Source organism: Pinus tabuliformis, chromosome 8, assembly GCF_031772625.1.
Source record: "Pinus tabuliformis cultivar Carrire ecotype Pingquan chromosome 8, CPIR1, whole genome shotgun sequence".
Classification (NCBI taxonomy): Eukaryota; Viridiplantae; Streptophyta; class Pinopsida; order Pinales; family Pinaceae; genus Pinus; species Pinus tabuliformis.
In genome coordinates, this window is record NC_142294.1 from 1,111,880,268 (window position 1) to 1,111,901,280 (window position 21,013).

General features: G+C 40.4%; 1 protein-coding gene across 1 annotated transcript in view; it reads right to left on the minus strand.

Annotated features, from left to right (window-relative positions):
- Window positions 1-21,013, minus strand: part of LOC149239239 (NAD-dependent malic enzyme, mitochondrial-like) — a 458,929-nt gene that overhangs the window by 50,964 nt on the left and 386,952 nt on the right. Inside the window, exon 12 of the mRNA XM_089373356.1 lies at window positions 17,267-17,332. Coding sequence (XP_089229482.1) covers window positions 17,267-17,332 — 66 coding nt within the window. The remainder of the gene's footprint in view (window positions 1-17,266; window positions 17,333-21,013) is intronic.

The following is a 21,013-nucleotide window of genomic DNA, read 5'->3' on the forward strand; positions in this document are numbered from 1 at the left end:
CATCATGGTCTGATCTCCTGGGACAAAAACTGAAAACCCATCGAAGCTCTTTGTCTATATACCTCTCCGCTCAACCATCTGTGCATCGATGAAGTTGTGGGTTGCCCCACTGTCAACCAAAACTGATACTCGCTGGCCACGTACTGTCCCCTGTACGCGTAGTGTCAGATACTTGGGAACTCCTCGCAATGTTGCAAGGGTCCCTCCGGTAGGTGCAAAAGATGCACCACCTGCTGCTGGTGGAGATGGCAAAGGTCCCTACACGGCATGACTATCTCCTGCGTCCACATCATCCTCATCATCCTCTTCCCCACTGCTCTCAGAGAAGACCTCAATAAAATGTGCTTTGCCAGCAGCACATCTATGCCCTGGTGCCCACGGCTCCTGACAGGTGAAGCACAATCGCTTCTTCTTCAGCTCCCTTCTGGCATCATCATCAATCTCTGCTCGTCCTGGGTTCCCCTTTGGAGGTGGAATCCTCACATCCTTCCCTTTAGACTGGAAAGTCTGTCTCTGGGGGTAAGGTGTCCGGGTCCTGGGTAAGACATCCTATAAGTCCCAGGTCTTGCTAATGGCGTCCTGGAGTGTGGCTGGTCTAGTGGATCGAACTAAACCCCGAAGTGGCTCTGCCAACCCCTCAACATACATATAGATCCTCCGTGCCATGGATAGATCTAGCACCATCACTGAGACCCTCAAGAAATATGCAATGTGGGTCTCTAGGCTCCTTGTCTGTTTGAGCCTCGTCAACTCAACAAAACGCTGCTCTGGATCCCTCCGATCGAATCGCTCCATCAATCTCCTGATGAACTCGACATATGTCGTCACTGTGGAGTGTCTGAGTGTAACCATCCCATGAAACCACCAATTTTGAGCCTCACCATCCAAATGCAATGTGGCCAGCTTGATGGCCTCTGTCTCCGACATTTGGTTAAGCTGGAAATAAATGTCCATCTTCTCTACCCAAGACTTTGCTGAACTGTTTGATGAACCATCAAACATAGGCAAGTGGAATCTACTCGCTACATGGTGGGTGTCACCATCATGGTAATGCCGATACCCTCTGTGATGATCGCGGGGTCTACTATCCTGCTGGAGTTGAACAAAGTCTCTGAATGAAAGAGCATCCCTGAACTCCTGCCCATAGGCCTGGTACTCTGCAAAATAATCGCCCATATGACCGGGCTCTACCTCCTACTGGGCTCCGGCCCCCGTGTCTGCTCCTAAGACAGTGGGCATGGTAGAGCGTGTAGGGGCATGCGAGGCCACCTACTGCGCAGTATCACGCTGCTTTGGCAAACGATGGGATGTACCCGATCCCTCACCAATCTGAAAAACCCATGGGCTCTCACACTGTCTGGCCTCTATTGCCGTGAATCTCTGCCCCATTACCTCAATCTGCCTCGACAGATCCTATACTGATTTGAGGAGCATATCCGCAAATCTCCTCTCGTCCTCATCTTCCATCGGATCTTTCTACTCTGCGTCCACCACAGGCTCCTCCTGTTCTATGTCCACCACCGGAACACAGTCGCCCTCTCCGTAGGTATTCTCCAACCTACGCCAGTGTCTCTGTATCTCCTACCTCTATAATAGATGTAGGGTTTTTCCCCCGGTGTCATAGATTGCTAGCTCCACACGCTAAGCCAGATCTATGCTCTAATACCACTGTAATATCCCGTTTCAGAGATATTCTCCAAAACCCCAGTAACTCCAACCAAATACGTACAAATGATATAATAACCGGGAAGCTCAAAATGATAAAAATGACAGTGGTGCAATATATAATAATATAAACGTGAAATATAAGCAGATACTCAAGAAATGTAGAGAGAAATGCTAAGCCATTTTATTATACTGAGTAATAGAATGAGTACAGGAGGTGATCAGAAAGATAGCACCTTGACTTGCACAAGGCAAGTGAAGAAATACACTCAGAATAGCAAAGGAATGGCCTCTCTCTGATCTGCATCCCAACTACTGGAGAACTGTCGTGCTGCTGCTGGAAATCAAATGAGAATTTGGGATTGTTCCCCTCCTCAAAAAAGGCTGAAACTTTGGAATCAGACTCTACTCAAGAAACCCAGAAAAACCCAGAAAGCTTTTCTGAAATGGCCGACCCCCGAAAATCACCCCCTTGGGGTTCTGCGCAGTCCCTCAATGCTCTATGCTGCCACTAAATGAAACTCTCTAGTAATCTACCTGAAACCTCTGCCAAAACCCTCGAATATGCAAGGGTTGATCCCCTGCTCAATCTCCCAGCACAAATCCTACTACAAACCCTCAATTCAGAACTCATGCCAGAAAGAACTGCGTCATCCCTCTCAGTGCTGCGCAGTCCTCCAAGATGCTCAATCCTCCTGCCAAAAATGCTGATGAGACTACTGCAAAAATGCTGATGGAAATACCTTGCCCGAGCAGGCGCTCAAAGTCCCCCGGGGCTAAGGGTGAGATCTTCGAACGAAGACACTCAATGCACTAAAGAGTGCTGCAGACTAGCTAAACAGCCAGCGTGCTCTAAGTCGAAGTGACTAGCTCAAATGCACATAATCGAATGCCAAAATGAGGAAGCTCCTCTCTCTTTTATAGCCTTTGCCTCTCTCAATCCCAAGGCCCACCTTCTCCAACGTAATTCCTCTCTTGCCACGTGTTTCTTCCCTTCTGCGCAGTCCCTCCAAGTGTCTGCGTGGGCTCCATTTCTGTGTCCCCCTTTGGCCCCCTTGGCTCCCCTTTAAGTCACAACGTTGTGCTACTAGGAAGTGACTTTTATTCTAAAAGTGAGTCATGTCCCCTTTCCCTCACCTTTTTATTCATAAATAACTATAGAAGGCAAAAATAAGCAAAATCGAATATTCCAATTAGCCATGGCTAATTATGAATATTACAAACTTTCAGGGTGAAGACTCTTCATTGGACAAGTCCAGATACCTCTGAGGAGCATGAGCAATCATGTGGAGTTGATGACAGTAGCCCAGATATGCATCCATATGTGGTCGCGGAGTATGATGAGCAGTGGGTTGTTCCCATGAGAGAAGGAGATCCAGGAGCAGATGAGCGATTGATGGTTCAACATAGAGAGCACATAGAGGACCATGAGATAGATGATACACACAGTGTGCGAGATGGGCCATTGTTGGATAGTCAGCTAGTGGCTCATGTTGAGCCCATGACGAAGTATGAGCAGACACCCTCGGGGCCAACCTTTGGAGTTGAGCAGACAAATGTGCAGGGAGCCTCCAGGGAGGCAGTATTTGCAGACACTTGTCCTCAGGGGGTGTTGGAGATTGACAAGGTAGTTTTGCAGGAGGCTAGTAGGCGGCAGGAGCTGTGGGAGATGACAGTGCATCCATCTTTGGGTCTACCCACTGATGAGGTGCAAACAGATGTAGTGGCAACTGATAAAACTACGCATTTTCAGGCAGCATCCCTCTCCAGGAATACATAGATAGGCGTGCAGCACAATTTGGCGACTCGTACCCATTATAGGGAGAGAGGTAGGGTTCTCTTAGCGGATGTTGTCGATTGGCCAGGTAGAGCAGAACGAGTTGAGCATGGACCAGCATCAACATAGTAGACTTGTTCGTTACAGCAGAGTCCATGCCTTAGATTGGTGGGAGATCATGAGTTGGTATCCTTTTGATGAAGTATCAACCTTAGTTTGGGGCACAATACAGCAGGGGCACTTAGATGAGTGGGTTACTATATGTTTCAATAGGTAGTGGGATGTGGATCGACAATTCCTCAGAGTTTCAGTAGCTCTAGCCCAACATTAGTAGAGGGGGATCGACCTTGGTGTATGCCCGAGGTTAGATTGGAGAGAGGTGATGAGTTGGTATTTGATTGATGGAGCAGTAGCTATAGCCAGAGACAGAGCACAGTATGAGCCAAGGGACTTGGGCGATGATTGGCCATGGTGGCATTGGGATCCAGGTGGATCTACTAGTAGCAGGTTGAGTCAGAGATGGGCATGGGATCCAGGTATTGGGGGATCCAATCATGTTTGGATTGCTTGGAGGCATGATGTGGACCAGTGGTTCATATGGGATCTTGGTATCAATTTGCAAATGCCTCTACCATGGATAGGTGCGGATTGCTTGAGAGCAAGCAATCTTGGGGCGGCAGTATTTGTAATGTCCCCATTTGTATTTTCCTCCATGGTACAGCCAGAGTGGATTTGCAACGCAAGTGATGGCCAGGTTAGTGGAGCAAGTTTATGTCATCAGGGGTTTCGATGGGATCCGATGGCATTCGCTTGGCATATTTCATCATCCACACAATTTACCTTTCATCTCGTAGCATTCCGACAACTTTCAAAAATTAGCATTATTATGGGGCCTAACTTAATTAATTATACTCGAGGTGGCATTTCAGGGAGACTAATTGATGGAACACCTCAATGTAATCGCTCGTTGGAACCGGAACGGGAAGATCTATAGGATGGGATGCTAAGAAGTGACTTCCAGTGGCCGAAGAGAGTATGGTGGGTGATTTTCCATTTTCCTTAATTAAAAATGACTTTAATTAGTCATTTAATTAAGGAAAAATAATTAATTGGAGGAAATGGGCCAAAAGTGAAATAAAATTAAATTAAAAGTTCACTTAAGACAAAGTCAATGGAGGAGCTTCTAGAATAATAATAAAATAAGACGCTTCTAGAGGCTTGGAGATTTATCCATCAGATTTATAAAAAAGGAGGACGAGGTCATTTGGAGATATCATGGATTTGTTATTGTTTCTTGTATGAGAGGTTGAGAACCTAGTTCTCTACTCCATTGGTAGCTTTAGGACGAAAACCTTCGGGTGATTTAGAGAGATTGGGCGAGCAACCATCTCCCCTTGGTGGATTCATTCAGAATCCACATGTGTAGTGATTGATTTCTTGTTTAGTTTGGAGGGCCAGCATAGCATTCTAGCAGATTATCTTGGAGGCCAACTTTTCATCTTAGTTCGTTTGGGTTGTATGTGCATGTAAAACCCCAATTTATCTAATATTATAAAGCGAAAAAATTTCTTGTTCAGTGTGTCATGGATTGCAGTGCTCTATTTCTTTAATTTTTACATGGCAATCTTTTGTTGAGAGAATAATAATTTTATGTGAAGTGTCTGTTCCAAATGCTCTGATATCACTGTAATGTCCCAAATGAAATAAATTTGGAACAGACACTTCACATAAAATTATTATTCTTTTAACAGAAGATTGCCATGTAAAAATTAAACAAATAGAGCACTGCAATCCATAATACATTGAACAAGAAAATTCTCAACTTTATTATATTAGATAATCTGCTACATTGCTATGCTGGCCCTCCAAACTGAACAGGAAATCAATCAATACACCTATGGATTCTGAATGAATCCACCAAGGGGAGATGGGTGCTCGTCCAATCTTTCTAAATCACTCAAGGGTTTTCGTCCCGGGGCAATCAATGGAGTAGAGAACCGGGTTCTCAACCTCTCATACAAGAAACAATAACAAATCCAAGATATCTCCAAATGACCTCTTCCTCTTATTTTATAGATCTGAAGGATAAATCTCCAAACCTCTAGAAGCATCTTATTTTATTATTTTATTATTATTCTAGAAGCTCCTCCATTGACTTTATCTTAAGTGACCTTTTAACTTTATTTTATTTCACTTAGGTCACTCTTGGCCCTGTTGTCACATAAAATGTCTAGGCATCGCGACAACGGTTCAGATTGGGATGTTTTCACCCTGATCCCCAATCTCTCCGTTTAAGTTGTCTCCATACAGCAGAATAAGGGGGGTAGACCGTACGAAAATGGAATGAAAGAGAACTAGTTGGAAACTAGACAGTTCGGGAGACACAGTGAAGCAACCAAGTACTTGATTTAGATTTAGCAAAATTTATAGGATTTGATTAGATTTTAAACAATTGATGCCAGTGGTTTATGCAGTCAACTATCTTTCTAGGAAATTTAGGACCAAGCAATTGATTTGTAACTGTTGCTTGGATGAATGACTACCTTCTATGAAGTGTAGATCCTAAAGCTAATATGAGATGCAAGAATCTTGGTTGATTTTAGTTAAATGCCTATCTATGTTTTAACCTTTGGATCATTTCTATATTGAGTCTCATTTCGTAGTAATTGGCAGAAAGAAAATAAGGTGAAGCACACTAACGTGTGATTAACGATACCTCTCATGAAAATCTAACATACCTAGTGCCTCCGACGCTGCAGAGAGCTATGGCTCTGACGACTGCAAGGTCACCGTTTTAAGTACTATTAAAATCAAGCTTCTCAAGCAAAGATGGATGGATACCTATCTCTCTATCGACCAAGCATATGCTTGGAAGTAAATTTTATTTATGCAAAACTAACTTATATGCAAATGCACCAGATGATGAGAAGAAGTTAGACCAAAGGATTAGAAACACTTGTGTCGCAAAAGCTCTTAATCACCAAAATAAATTGCTCACTTTATTGGATGAAGACATAAAAATAAACCCCTGAAATTATTACAATTAAACCAAAAGCTTATTTCAAATCTTTTTAATACAATTATAGCTGAAAGAGAACAAAAACTTCTTTGCAGTCAATGTCAATAGATGCTCAAAAAATACTCAATTTATGGAACAAAAGATATGCATTTTATCAGAATTCCATGACAGAGTACTTAATTTTCAGAAATTATTTTTTAGGACAGCAGTAATATAAACTTTATGACAACTACAATATGACAATAAAAACAATAAGCTATCAATGATATCTTTATGCCAGAAATTTACCGAAAATTTTCCAAACTTGCCCACATGAATTATCAAAAATTTTCAACCTGTTATGATGTGATTTCCAAAATTATATCAGATCTGATAGACTTATTACAGCTAGCAATTAAAACATGAAATAAGCCTAATGATGAATGCCCAACTCAAGAAATTAATTCCTTAATGTATTAGACAACTTAGGAAATGATTTTAGGCAAACCCCCATGAACTTTTGCCACTGTTATATTTCAGACTTTAGAAACATAATTATTCAGAGATATCAGTCACCCAAAATGTAGATCTAGGGCAAATTCTTGATATACATCAAACATAAATGACTTATTAATGTATTTAGCAATTTTTTTAGTTAATTTCAAACCACTTAGATGTATTTTTCACCACTATTAGAAAGGTATATGACTGCTGTAACAAACAGTGAGGAAAAAGATGGTTTAGAGATCAAACCCTTAGGCCCTAGGCTTAAAGATCACTTGCTGAAGTTGCCAAAAAAAATTCAATATCTGAAACACAATTTTTTACCAAATTTTCTGCAAAACCCCACCAATGATTAGCTTCAGAAAATTAAATATTCAGATCAGAAATGGAGCAAGGGGAATCTAGGGCCAATGAGAGCTAGCACTTGGGCTAGGAAAAGGCAGATTTGGGCTTAGGAGCCCCAAAAAAATTATTTTGCTTCAGATCTTCAGATTTATTGCAAAATCTTTAATAGTTGGCCTTGCAAAAATATTTCTAAGTCCAGATCTTGCCCTCTAAGGTCTAGATCTAGCCTGGATTTGAAGATCTCTATGGATAAATTTTCATATCTATGCCTGCAAACAATCTTTGAGCCCAGATTTTGCCCTTCAAGGTCTAGATCTAGCTCAGATCTGAAGATATTCTTGGTTGATTTCTCAGATCTATTCATGCAAATAGTCTTTGAGTCCAGATTTTTCCCTCCAGGGTCTAGATCTAGCTCAGATATGAAAATTTTCTTGGCTGATTTCTCAGATCTATTTCTGCACAAGTGAAAAGAGAAAAACCCAATACCCAATATGTACAAAAATAGAGAAAATTCCAAAAACCCAAGTGTTAAAATTCAAAATTATGTTACAAAATTTTAGATCTACACAAGTAAATAACAAATCTATACAAATAATTTACAGATCTATACAAATAATTTACAGATCTATTAGATCTGAGGAGTACGAGTCCAATTCTGCTACCAGATCTGATAATCTAAGGCTCTTAATAGTTAGATCTATCAAAATTTCCACAAAATATTTAAATGATTTTGAAATTTTAGAGAGATACTAGCCCAAAAACACCCTGCAAAAAAAGATTATCGTTAGATAAATCCTGAGGCTTATATGAAGTAGGCTCTTCAGAAAATATGTGTTGAGAGTTGGCTAGTCCAACCGAAAACTATCCCCAAACGCTCAATGAGAACGTGAGAGATTTTCTGCAAACACTAGATCAACCATCAAATCAAGTAGAGAAATAGAACAATAATAAAATTCTGAAGAAATAAAGATACCTGCTACTTCAATCAAAAATAAAAATGTTACCCTAGATCCAATAAACTGAATAAGATACTTGTATTAAGATTATTCTAAGAGAGCTATTGATTGATAGTTTTCACATAATATTAAACAGAAACTAAAACAATGTTACCATAAATTCATGAAAAGGAACACTACAACACGTTAAAACCCTAAAGACTTCTGCATTAATTCAGAAAAGTATACAAGAGAGCTTTAGAACTTAGTACACGATCTAGAGATCAGAGGGATCAACTGACAAATGACCTCCTATTTAAAGATAATTCTTCCAACGGCTAGTTCGTGCGATCCTTGCTAAAGCAATCTCGACCGTTGATGAAGATTACAAATTCTTTTAATCTCATCCGTCGAAATTTTAAATTTTTGAGGAAATTCGAATTTTTCAGTTAAATGCATTTTAATTAACTCAAAAAATAAAAATTTTGAGTTAATTTCCTCAAAAATTTGACTTTGACTTGAAGCCCAGGGACCAAAGGCTTAAAATTTAGCAAAATAATTAATTTACCTTAGTTCCGGGACCTTTTAAAATTTGAATTTTAAGGACCAACGAATTTTGGCTTTGGAAAATTTAAATTTACCTAGGACCTAGAATTAATTAAATTTTTAGCTTAGGATATTAATTAATTTTTGGCCACAAAATTTAATTAATTAACCTGAGGGGATAAATTATTTTTCCAACCCTCAAGGCACTTTACATCATAAGGGGGAAAACCCATCTAAAATAGACCCTCACAGACTACCCATTTCTGCGACACAAATATAATCCAACAGACCAAATAATTTGTAATAAAATAACCTAACCAAATAGTTAGGATTATTCCCAAATCACTTTTACATAGACTCGATCTAGAACACTAGGACTCCCTTAAGATCCCAGTGACAAAACCCATTCCGGCTTTGGGGTAAGGCTGAAGGAAAACTCTGCCAACTATTTGAGAATGGATCGGTGAGACAAAAAACCTCCCAGAATGTAGATCATCACCAGAAAAGTAGGTTTACCTAGACAATTACATAAACGACACGGATCTGCTGAAATTATTTACATTCTACATATGCAGAATGGGTTTACATTATAACATGACGATTAGGCTGATGATGATAGATGAATGGCATAGACACGTCGATCAGGTGCTATCCCTTTTGCGAAAAGAGGGGGTGTACTGCTATGGGACGTTGACACGTAGTGGTCAACAGGCCCATTTCCTCCACTTAATTATTTTTCCTTAAATTAATGACTAATTAAAGTCATCTTCAATTAAGGAAAATGGCAAATCACCCACCATACTCCCTTCGGCCACTGGAAGTCACTTCTCAGCTTCCCATCCTGTAGATCTTCTCGTTCCGATTCCAACGAGCTATTACACTAAGGTGTTCCATCAATCAGTCTCCCCGGAATGCCACCTTGAGCATAATTAATTAAGTTAGGCCCCATAATAATGCTAATTTTTGAAAGTTGTCAGAATGTAACAGAACAAAAGGAAAACTGTGTGGATGATGAAATATGCGAAGCGAATGCCATCAAATCCCATCAAAACTCCTCAAAATTCCATTGAAATCCCTGATGACATAAACATGCTCCACTGACCTTGCCATCACCTGCCTTGGAAATCCACTATGGTTGTACCATGGAGGAAAATACAAATGGGGGCATTACACTAGGCTTTTGGTATCCCTAGTGCCAGGAAGCTCTTGCTAAGCTTCACCCAGGCCACTACCATATCCATAGCCCACTCCATTGGGTACTAACTTAGAATCTCTTGCCATCCAACCCAAAGAGAGGGATTGAATGTACGAACTCCAGTACACAAAACAAACCCCCCATCTTGTGGATGATGCACCCTGCGCAGCTCATGTTGCCTCATCTCATCATCCTGGTCAACACATAATATGTCGAGGTGACTCTGCCTCTCCCTCTCAAATGTGCAAAGGCAACCTACTAGTGCTACCAACACCATCTATGTATGTCTGTAGAGGGCTGCTTCGATGCTCTAATGTGCACTCTAGCTGGGCCATTAGGGAATCCAACCGTTAGCCAACGCAAGTCATTTTGGTCGTTGACTCGGCACAAACCGCTCTCATGCTCTCCAGCCCCTTGTTTTGTTGCAGAATGGCCTCTCGTACTATCATGGCCTTCTCTCTCAATGCTAGAAGGTCGGCCTAGAACTGATGAAACTACCGTGGGCATCTATCACCTGTAGACTCGGTCACAGCTCTAGATACGTCCGCAACTGTCGGCATCTCATCCATGGGTGGCACCTCCTCAACAGATGGTTCTATGGGTGCAAGCTCTATCCTCTCCACTAAGGTGTCAACTGGGGCTATCAAAAAGGTCTCTAATAATGGTGACTCCTACGCCACACTGGGTATATTGATGTGCTCCTCACCATCCTATGGGCTCTCAGCATCATGCTCAACCTCCTCCTCAGGCTCCTGATATCTAAACCCAGGTCTCCACCAACAAAAGCACCCTTGGTCTCACCCTCTAACTTTCCCTGTCCTACTTGCTCCTTTTCGGGAGATCTGGTACCCTAATTCTGTCGAATACCCCACATGATGTAGATGGATGAATCCCCATGGCTTGTGCACCTCTAGTGTCTCTGTTGTAAGGGTGAGGATGGGTCTGGTTGTTGAACTAGGTTGTCATTGATGTCAATATGGCAATATTCTGGATACTAGAGGATGACATGAAGCCAAGGGGATGCAGAGCAGATTCATGAAGAGACAGGAGCAAAGGCCATCAGTATAGCCGAGCCATATATATATATATCATATATATATGCGGAAACAGACTTATATGCAAGGAGGTCTTTGAAAGACACTGCCAAGCCAGAGGAGTAGATGGAGACGAGAAGCCAGAGGAGCCACATTGGACATGACTAAAAGGAGCTGCAGGAGGAGCCAAGAGGAGACGGACCGAGAAGAGGAGCCACAAGAGCCACAAGAGGAGCCAAGAGGAGACGGACCGAGAAGAGCAGATGGACCAAGAGGAACCAAGAGGAGCCATATATATGTATATGTCACATATATATGCCAAAGAAGAGGAGCACACAGAGACCGATCAAAAGAGCATAGAGAAAGAGCGGAGGACACAGCCATCGGAGCAACAGAGGAGTAAACAGAGCTATCGGAGCCATAGAGGAAGCAGACAGAGTTATCAGGAGCCTATCGGGAGCAGAACAACTATCGGAGAGCCATATCAGAGCAAGAGGAACGTTGCTTGTAACATAGCCATATATGTCGCAGATAATAGATATCGGGAGCATACACATATATCGGAGCAAGAGGAGCCATATCGAAGGAGTGTCAGAGCAGAGGAGCCATATCGAAGACAATACTTCATATATATATAGTTGTGTTTAAAGCCAAACTTTCATCAAAGCGGGAGAATACATAGGAGCCGTTTGATCTGCCAGATCAATGGTCCAGATGAAATCGCAGAGGAGCAGAGAATCCTTATCGCATCAGCGAAAGTCGCTTGGAGTTGTCGGAACTGTTTCAAGGTGCAAGCTCCGAAATCCGGAGCCGAAACTCTTATCAAGCAAAATAGAAAGCATATCGGGTCCGCGGAGGACTTGTATCATTTCGGAGGTAGCGATCAGCGAAATCGCCGAAGAACCCAGAGCCGAAATTAAGTTAGGAAGGAGTATAAGGAGGTGTCGGGTCCGCGTTCCTTGTCGGAGAACGGAGCAACAGTGCAGTGGACGCGATATGCGACTTAGCGCTGACCGTCCGATCTGAAGGAATAATGGACGGCGGAGATCTAATCGGCAATCGGCATATCGGAGCGATCGCGTCGGAAGGATCGGGGGAAGCGATATGTGACATCGCCGATAATTGGAGCCGAAATATTATAAAACAGAGCCTAAAGGTGCGTCGGGTCCGCAGACCCTTTGTATTACAAAACTGCCGATGCGAACCTGCCGAAAAGCCGGACCCGAAATCATTAAGAAGCAGAGTATAGAGGGCCGTCGGGTCCGCAGAACTATCGCATCGCAAGAGGCCGCGATAACCCCGACATCCCGGACCCGAAGTCATTTTAGGAAGGGATGTAATCGGCATATCGGGTCCGCAAGGGCATCGGAGGTCGGAGTTAAGGGATTAATTGGGATCACCGAAATCCGGACCCGCCGATAATTATAAAGGCGGGCAGATAAGATTTGAAATCCGCGAATGTTCATATTGAGCAGAATTACATGGGTTCTCGTGTATTAAAATATATGTGACCGCGGGGTTTTATAGTGTTGGCCATATATTTGTATATGTGCATTTCCGTGGGGTTTTAAAGCTTAGCCCGATAGTTAACACGCGGTTGGGCGGTGGCTTCCGATGGGTGATTAAAAGCGCCGATAAAAAGGTGGCTCTGATTCTAAGTAAGTCCAAGGTTTATAGAAGGCACATAGCCTAAGGAAAGCTTTCGATAGACATAAAAGCGGTGATAAAAGGGTGGCTCTAATTCTTAAGTGTGGAGGCGAAAATACCGTGAGGAACAGTCCCGATAGTGCGGGAGACCAAATCATGGCGATTATGATTATGATAAGGACGTGGTTGTCCGTTAAAAAATGCCATCCCTGTGTATGCCCACAATCATTGGCAAAGCAACGCTGTTACAAGTTTTTGAACTTGTGTTCTTTACAGATGACTTGATCCTTGCTCATTGATTCAAAGTGTCCTGTGAAAACGAATGGACAGAGGAAGCTACAGCGACAAACAAGCCAACAAGTGAGGAAGCTGAAGCAGGCGAGAAGGAAGCCGAAGAGCCAGCAAGAAAGAGGAAACGAATGGACAAAGACAGGTATGCATAAAACAGTAAACAGAGGACTACATGGTGTGATGGTTGTTGCAAACAAACCAGAATATGAGGTAGCAGAAGCAGCAGAGGTGGTGGAGCATTGTTTGAATTTGCTAGTGAACACTGCTGCGGCTGTTGAACACTGTTGGAGCTGCTGTGGGGGTGAAGAACCAGAGTGTGAGGTAGTAAAAGCAGCGGAGGCTGTAGAGGCTGCAGAAGCAGCGGAGGTTATAGAGGCAGCAGCAGCAGAAAAGGCTATTGGAGACTATGCGTGGGCAGTGTGCAGAGCTGTGAAGACTCATCCATAAGAAGACATGGTTGTCATTGATACTGTAGTTTGGAGACTACAGTGAAGCTGTAAATAGACAGAACTCAACAGAGAAGAGTTCTGAGAGCAGAAGGATTGGAGTCCTTGGGGTCGGAGCCTTAAAAGTGAGAAGGATGGGAGTCCTTGAGGTTGGTGCCTCAGAAGTGAGATTGGATTGGAGTCCTTGGGGTTAGTGCCTCAAAAGCAGGAAGGATTGAAGTCCTTGGGAGTTGGTGCTCTTAAGTCCAAGATTGGTGTCTTGGGAAAATAGAGTTGGTGCTCTGGAGGTTGGAGCCACACCAAAGTCCAAGTTGGAGCTTGGCAACCGATTGTGACCATCTATATATTGTATTTATTTTACTGCACAGTTATATTAATAAAAGCATTTATTCTTGCTGTTCATATTGTGTTCTGAATATATATGTTTTAACTGGTAAAACAATAGTGGGAAAAAGAAATACTGATTCACCCCCCCTCTCAGTATTTCCAACACTGGTCTGTCACCCTCCTCAACTAGGCCAACCTCTCATCATTCCAACGGATTCCACCCTAGAATTTATGCATATTGAATTTCCCTTGAGCCATGGGTTTGTCTATGGTTTCACCTGTCACTGTGCATTCATACCCAATTCTCCCATGTCCCTGTTGGCTACTCACAACTGGGCCAAGATCAAGGCTCTCATACCACTATAATGTTCCAAATTGAATTTTACAGCGAATAATAGACACATGAACTAGGCTACAACAAATAGAATCACAATTATGCAGGCACCATCAAAAACATCAAGAAACAGGGCAAATAAGCTGAGCCATTTTATTAAATTATGAGCTGTAAGGAGTACATATAGCAAGGAACAAGTGAGCATGGGCTTGCATAAGCAAGCTAGAGCAACCCAGGTGGAAGAGATGACCCCCAAGAGTAGGGAAACTTCAGCCCAAATCCTTCTGTGTCGACCCAAAAATTGGCAACTACTATTGCCTTGGAAATGCTGAGAATGACCCTCTGTGATGCCCAGATTCATTTGAAAATGCAGCTATAGCTTCTCTCAAAAGCACTCAACCAAACTCAAAAAGGAATCTACCCCAAACCAACCACTTAGAAAACCCACACAATGGTGCAATTACCGGCTGAATAATAAAACGTATTGCTGAACAAAAGGATATTTCTGGCTTCAATATTGCCCAGAAAATTCTGCAAATTTAACCCCAGACTCCTCTCAACAAACCTGCAAAAACCCAAAAAGGATTTTGGCTAATTCCGACCTTCCAAAATTGAAATCTTTTGGCACTACGCCCTCCTGAACCAAGACTACGTCCCCCAGTGATGTAATCTGTTGAAATCCTCCTTATTTCTCCACAATTTGCAATAAGAATGATAAAGGAAATTTTCCCAGATGTAGGAGAAAGGTTTCACATCAAGCCCCAACACAAGATAGTTGAACCCAACTCCACAAAAACGTTGTCCAGTGACCCTCTACACAGGCCCTAGGAAGATAAATTCGTTCCCCTCAATAGCAGTCACCTCTAGCTCCAAAAATTTCCACAAAGGCTAGACTCCCCCTCAAGCAACTCCACTAATTTTCTCCCGGCAAAACACCCTCGGAAGTTAGCTGAAATGAGTGGTACGATTTCTCTACTACGTCCTCCCTAGAGTACGAATTGGCTGAAGGAATCTGCTGAAATGTGCTACAATACTCCACAAACCTTCTCACCAAATTAGCAATAGCTTGCCTCCCTAGGGTGGCACTCGAAGTCCACCAAAAGAAGGGTGAGTTCTCCCCTTGGAGAACTCTGTGCTAAGTAGCACTTGTGACCCAGCTAAACAACTTGAGCAACAAAGGAAATAGATGAGTGAACTAAAAGCCCCACCAGCTTCTATGCTCCTATTTATAATTTTTTCTTGCCTCGTCATGTGGGTCCTTCCATCCAATATTTCGACCTCCTTCCCTTAGCAATTCGGTTTTCTCTCCAGGTTGCATGTATTTTTTGGGCCCCCACATTCCACTAGCAAATTAATTTTCTATTTCTCCCAAGTCCCATATGCCAAAATGTCTCCGATGCTCAGTTTACAAAATTGTGCTATGCTTAGCACCTCCCCAATAAAATTCATTCACTCCCTCAAAGAAAAAATAAAAATTGGGGACATTATAGAGCTTGCTGCTCAAACCAGGTCCAAGGGGTTTCTGTTGATAAGGATCAAAGGAATGTATCCACTACACTGCTTATCTGACCTCCTTATTCTACCGACTGCAATATTGTAATCTGTACTCTTTGTTACATGTACTTTTATGTTTTCTCTATAATATAATATTTTTTTCTAAAAGAAAATACATTCAAATTTTCATGGACTTGGGCAATGGTAATGTATTGAAAATGGTTATCAGAACTCGACCAGTGATCAAACCAGTTGACCCCAAAAATGTGAACTGGACTGGAACCGAAAATAGTTGGGAAAAAACGAAACCAAAAAACCAGTCAACCAAAAAATACATAAAATATTCAAATTTTGAAAAAAAACACATATATACTCGTGTCCATTCATATGAATTCAAACCATTATACACAAATATGCAAAGTTTATCATATTTATAGCAAGGGTGAATATAACAAAAATAGCACCAAGTGCAATCCATCCCCCGACCAAAAATACATCAACAAAGAGGCTCTAAATGGCCTCTAGAGTCCAAACCAATCATGCTCCAACAAACAACTACATATCATCCAAATCACTGCTTATATTGGGATCCATCATCAACATCACCCTCTAAGCATCAAAATAAGATAGAAAAAGCTTAGCATGCCAAATCAGTGATTTTGCTTGAGTGGATGCCATAATTTTGTTAAAGTCACATTGAAGGGTTCAACAATCAATGCTACCAACATCGAGATACATTGAGGGCTTGGAGCTCTTGATCAAATGCTAGTTCCATACTCTCCTAAATGACAGAACCCCATGGAAACATTGCAATCCTTCCAATCCTAAAGTGGTGAAAACTATTAAGTTTGCTGAATTTTGAATGCGAGCTAAAATTTTACTTTCTCCATATGAAATCCAATGAGGATTGAACCACTCTTAAACATCTTGAAACAATTAATGGTAATGTTAAGAATTTAAATAAACTGATGAAAATGAAAGATAAAGGAGAATGTCACTATTACTTTCATCCTTTATCTTTCATTTTCATCCTTTTACTTTAAAAATTCAACATTACCACCCCAATTGCATAGCATTACTAGGGACTTAGGGTTGAGTATTAGGTTGCCCAAGTCATAAATAATTGTTTTCCATTAAGAACACGAGTTTTTTTTGGGTCCTTAGTCATGTTGTACGACGTCATATGAAACCGGACAGTTCAATGAAAAAAGTTGATTTTGTACCTAGGGAACTGACCTTTTTCAGTTCAGAGAAACAAATTGGACCGGCTTTGCCTCCAAATCGGTTGGACCAGCCATTTCCTCCGGTTCTGGTCAGGCTAGAATAAAACTAGTTTTAAGTACTCTTTTCCTCAAGCTCTTCACTGTTCAGGTTCAGAAAGAAATTTATCCCAAGACTTTAGGGTATTTTCTAAGTTTTATATTATTTGTCTTCACTGTTGTGTATTTTTTTGGTCAACAATAGAGTAAAATGGTTCTGCAGTGTAAGAAAATTTGAACTTGACTTTCGCTGTTTAATCTAATGGAATGAATGAGGCAAATAATCATGTTTTCTTGCAGAATGTGAAAATATATCCTAGAACACAAGCGAGTTTCTCCTTCAAGCATACATATTTACAATATACAAAAAATTGAGAAATGGAGTGCCTAGGAATTCGATGAATTTTCCTCTGGAAAAGGATGATTCTTATGTTAGCATTAGAAAAGACATGCATAGATTTTGCTATACCTCTTCCGTAAATAATCCTCCAACTGCAGATAATCCAATCAACACATCAGGCCTAACTTTTCTTACCTGGTTATATACAAATATAAGGGTGTCAGTAACTTGTATTCATGTCTGGAGAGATTGAAAACTGAAATAAAAGTTCCCCACATTTTTTATATCCATTTCATTTCTCATTCCTGTTTAAAACAAACACATTGAATAAGTGTGTCTTTCAACTTAGATCAATTCAAATTCAAAATTCACACATTGGGTGCAATAAAAGTACAATATGACCTCCAAATACAATTCAACACACAATCGACTTGACATTGTCCATGTTCAACCTATATGAACTTCAATATTGCACCAGCTCAAGTCAGAGACAATGAAGTTACAAGTCCACCTTCTGATACTATGAAGCTGCATGATTATAGAACTACACGTGAGATATTTATAACTGCCTGAAGTCAGTGGATGCACACCTTTCTCTCTCTTATTAGCCCAATATGTAAGGAACATGCATGTCAAATAGTCATGTTACTCCCACAATATATTTCATTACTTACCAAAGGATATCATTCATACTTAATGAAAAACGTTTCTCCTCTTTTGAGAAGTAAAAAGTGCTATAACATTTTGCCAAGGGACAATCATTCTCAAAGTTTCTTCCTATTTCTCATATTTGCTACATTAATTTTAGAATTTTCTCCCACGAAAGCAATGTCCGGAACTAATGTCACAATTGTTGGGTTGCAGCATAATTATTAATCCTTCAAATTTTGGTGATTTTGTTTTTAGTTACTTACTCTATGTGTGCAATTAACTCCAGTTAGACAATGTGGTCTCCATTTGAGGTGAATTTGGTGGAAACAGTCCCTAAGCTACAGCTTACAATATATAAACAGAGTTTTAGAGTACTAGTAGAATGGTAAACTCAGCACATTTCAGTCCTCTATTTTCCTTTGTATCAGAACTAGTATCAGTCATTGTCCCAGATCTCATTCTTTTCACTAAAAATGTACATTTTCACTGGTTTGTTATCATGTCTTGATATTTATTATGGTTGAAACTAGTGATATTATCCAGGTACATGTGGCTTGTTTACTTGGATCCATTTTATGCATATTGGGTGAAGGATTTATTCATTTCATACCGCATATATATTTTCATCATAATTAGCAATAGAAAATTCCCTAGGGCAAATATATGGTGGACATGATTCCCACATGGTGGAACCATGATGGTAACATGTTTCAATAATGGGCATACTACCTATGTTAAAGGGAGCAGTCGGGTAACAGGACTTCACAAAGGTAGAATAATAGGACTTGCCAGGTATGAAGCCCTAAATTAAATATTATAACAGGGTATAACCATTCAGAATATCAGAATTTATCAATTTTATCGTTGAGTATATACTTGGGGTTTCTGTGGTTGAAGATGCTTTTGATTTGCCGGGGCTATGCTCCCACTCTCTTTACCAAATGATCAAAACCTCCCTACCAAACTGGGCACAATCTCAGTTAGTGAAGCATGACCCATTTTAAACCTGCGGGTAAAGGCGGGTCTATGCCTGGGCCAGGTCACTCGCACAGAACCCGCGGCCTAGACCCGGACCCAGCGGGTTTTGTATAAGACTCGACTACCCGCAACAAACCCACGGATAGCCCATGAAACCCCCTTCAGACCCGTATAAGACCCTCCAGGTATGAAAACCCACAAACTGTCCATAAATTCAAATTTTTTTGATATTTTCTTTCTTTTTTGGAAATGAGGTGGAGGAAAAGGGAAATTGGATGGAAAAAAAAAAGCTTTAAAAGCACCTCTCTCCCTTCCATTTCTCATTCACTTGTCATTTTAGTGTTTGGCTAATTTGTGTAAGTGTTGAGCTAAGTCACCAGGTTCGAGTTCGAGTTCGAGTTCGAGGACCATGAAATTCGAATAAAGTTCGGCAACTCAAATTTTGTCGATAAAATTCGACATATAGAAATTCGAAAAAAAAATGTATATTAAAGATAGATATATCAATCAAGGCATGAAAAACAAGCCAAACCATCTTCCTATTATTTAGATATACTATTAAGCTACCTAATTGTTCTTGCATAAAAATAGTGATCCAATCCCTCTCACCTCCATCAAATCCTCCATCAAATTATTAATCATCTCCATCCTAAAAATACTAAAATATTTTTAAATATATTTCTTATAAAATAATATACTTAATTTCTCCAAATTTTTTAAAATTATAATTTTATTATTTTTTTTTCACATTAATATTAAAATTTAAAATCTAACTGTAAACCCATTAAAAAGGTGAATTCATAGCCATTAAATTTATTATTATATGACCTTTTCTTTTTATACGTGATATCTATATAGAACATATATTACAATCTTTTCGATTCTAAGAATGCAATATATAAATTACATATGCAATCTTTTCGATAATACACTTCATTCGATCTTAGATTCTGGAATACGGTTTATTATTTTTATTTCTATTACATTATATATTTTGGTGAAATGTTTATAATTATATATTTTTAACAAGTTTATAAAACGAAAACATTAAAACGCTACTATCCTTTGCTGCAAAGCATGGGGAATATCCGTGGAAAAAGTGCTCGCTGCAAAGCGCGGGGACCATCCGTGGAAAAAGTGCTCTAACAATTTTATTTAAGTAACCTTAATAAGATTAGGGCAATGAAAAGATTGGATTTGATCGTGAAATTTAGATAAAATAATTGACATATTAAATATGTTTTATTTGAAAAATGGATATACGTTGCTGCAGAACGTGGCGGGCAAGTGGAAACACGACTGATACTTTGAACCAATAAACAAATAGGTTCGCCATTTGATTCACGCTACGCAGCAACAAAAGCCCACGGTTTATGGATTGAATGTGGGCGAACATATGCAGGAACGCATCAAATACTATACACTCTAGCGGGCGTTCTGCCAGACGTACTCGCAGATTTAAGTAACACTCATATGTCCTACTGCAAATTGTATCCATAATATCATTGCCCTCGGTTTTTGCGAACACATGGAGAAGGCCCACTGGTTTTGGGTTCTTTAGTTACACCTCACGCCTATTTCTAAATTCTATCGTGAAACAATGAAACCCGAGTCAATGAAACAGTCAATGAAACCTAAAACTAAAACCCGCGGGCGAAAAAAAAACGAATTTAATCATCAGCAGTCGAATTTCAACGTATTCAAACGAATTTAATGGCGATTTTATTCGTCTCAAATTCGAATTCGACATGAAATTCGAGTTCGCCGAATTTAATGGCGAACTCAAACGAATATGTTCGTTTGGCCTTCAAATTCGCCGAATTTCGAATTTTATGGATAAAAAACGACGAATCCGGTGACTAAGGTGTTGAGAGTGAAGCTAAAGGAGCATGAAGGAGCTATTGGAGGAAGCTAAAGGAGGCTTCATTGGATCAAACTAAGCTTCATGTAGGCTTCATGAACCTAGTTAGAATGTTTTCCATGTATTCATTTTTTTTTATTTTTTTTTTTTGCAATTTTTTTTTCTTTGGGGCTGCCTGCGGTTGAGTTTCTCAGCCACACAACCAAAAAAAATTGCAAATTAAAAAAAAAAAGAAATTCAAAACCAAAAAAAAAAATTAAAACCAATTTTTTTTTTCTTCTAGTATTGTCACCATGCCACCAAAGAGTTTTAGACAATCTCATGATTCGGCATGGGCACATGGTCAACGAATCATTCCCAGTAATGACCACAATATCAAGTGCAAT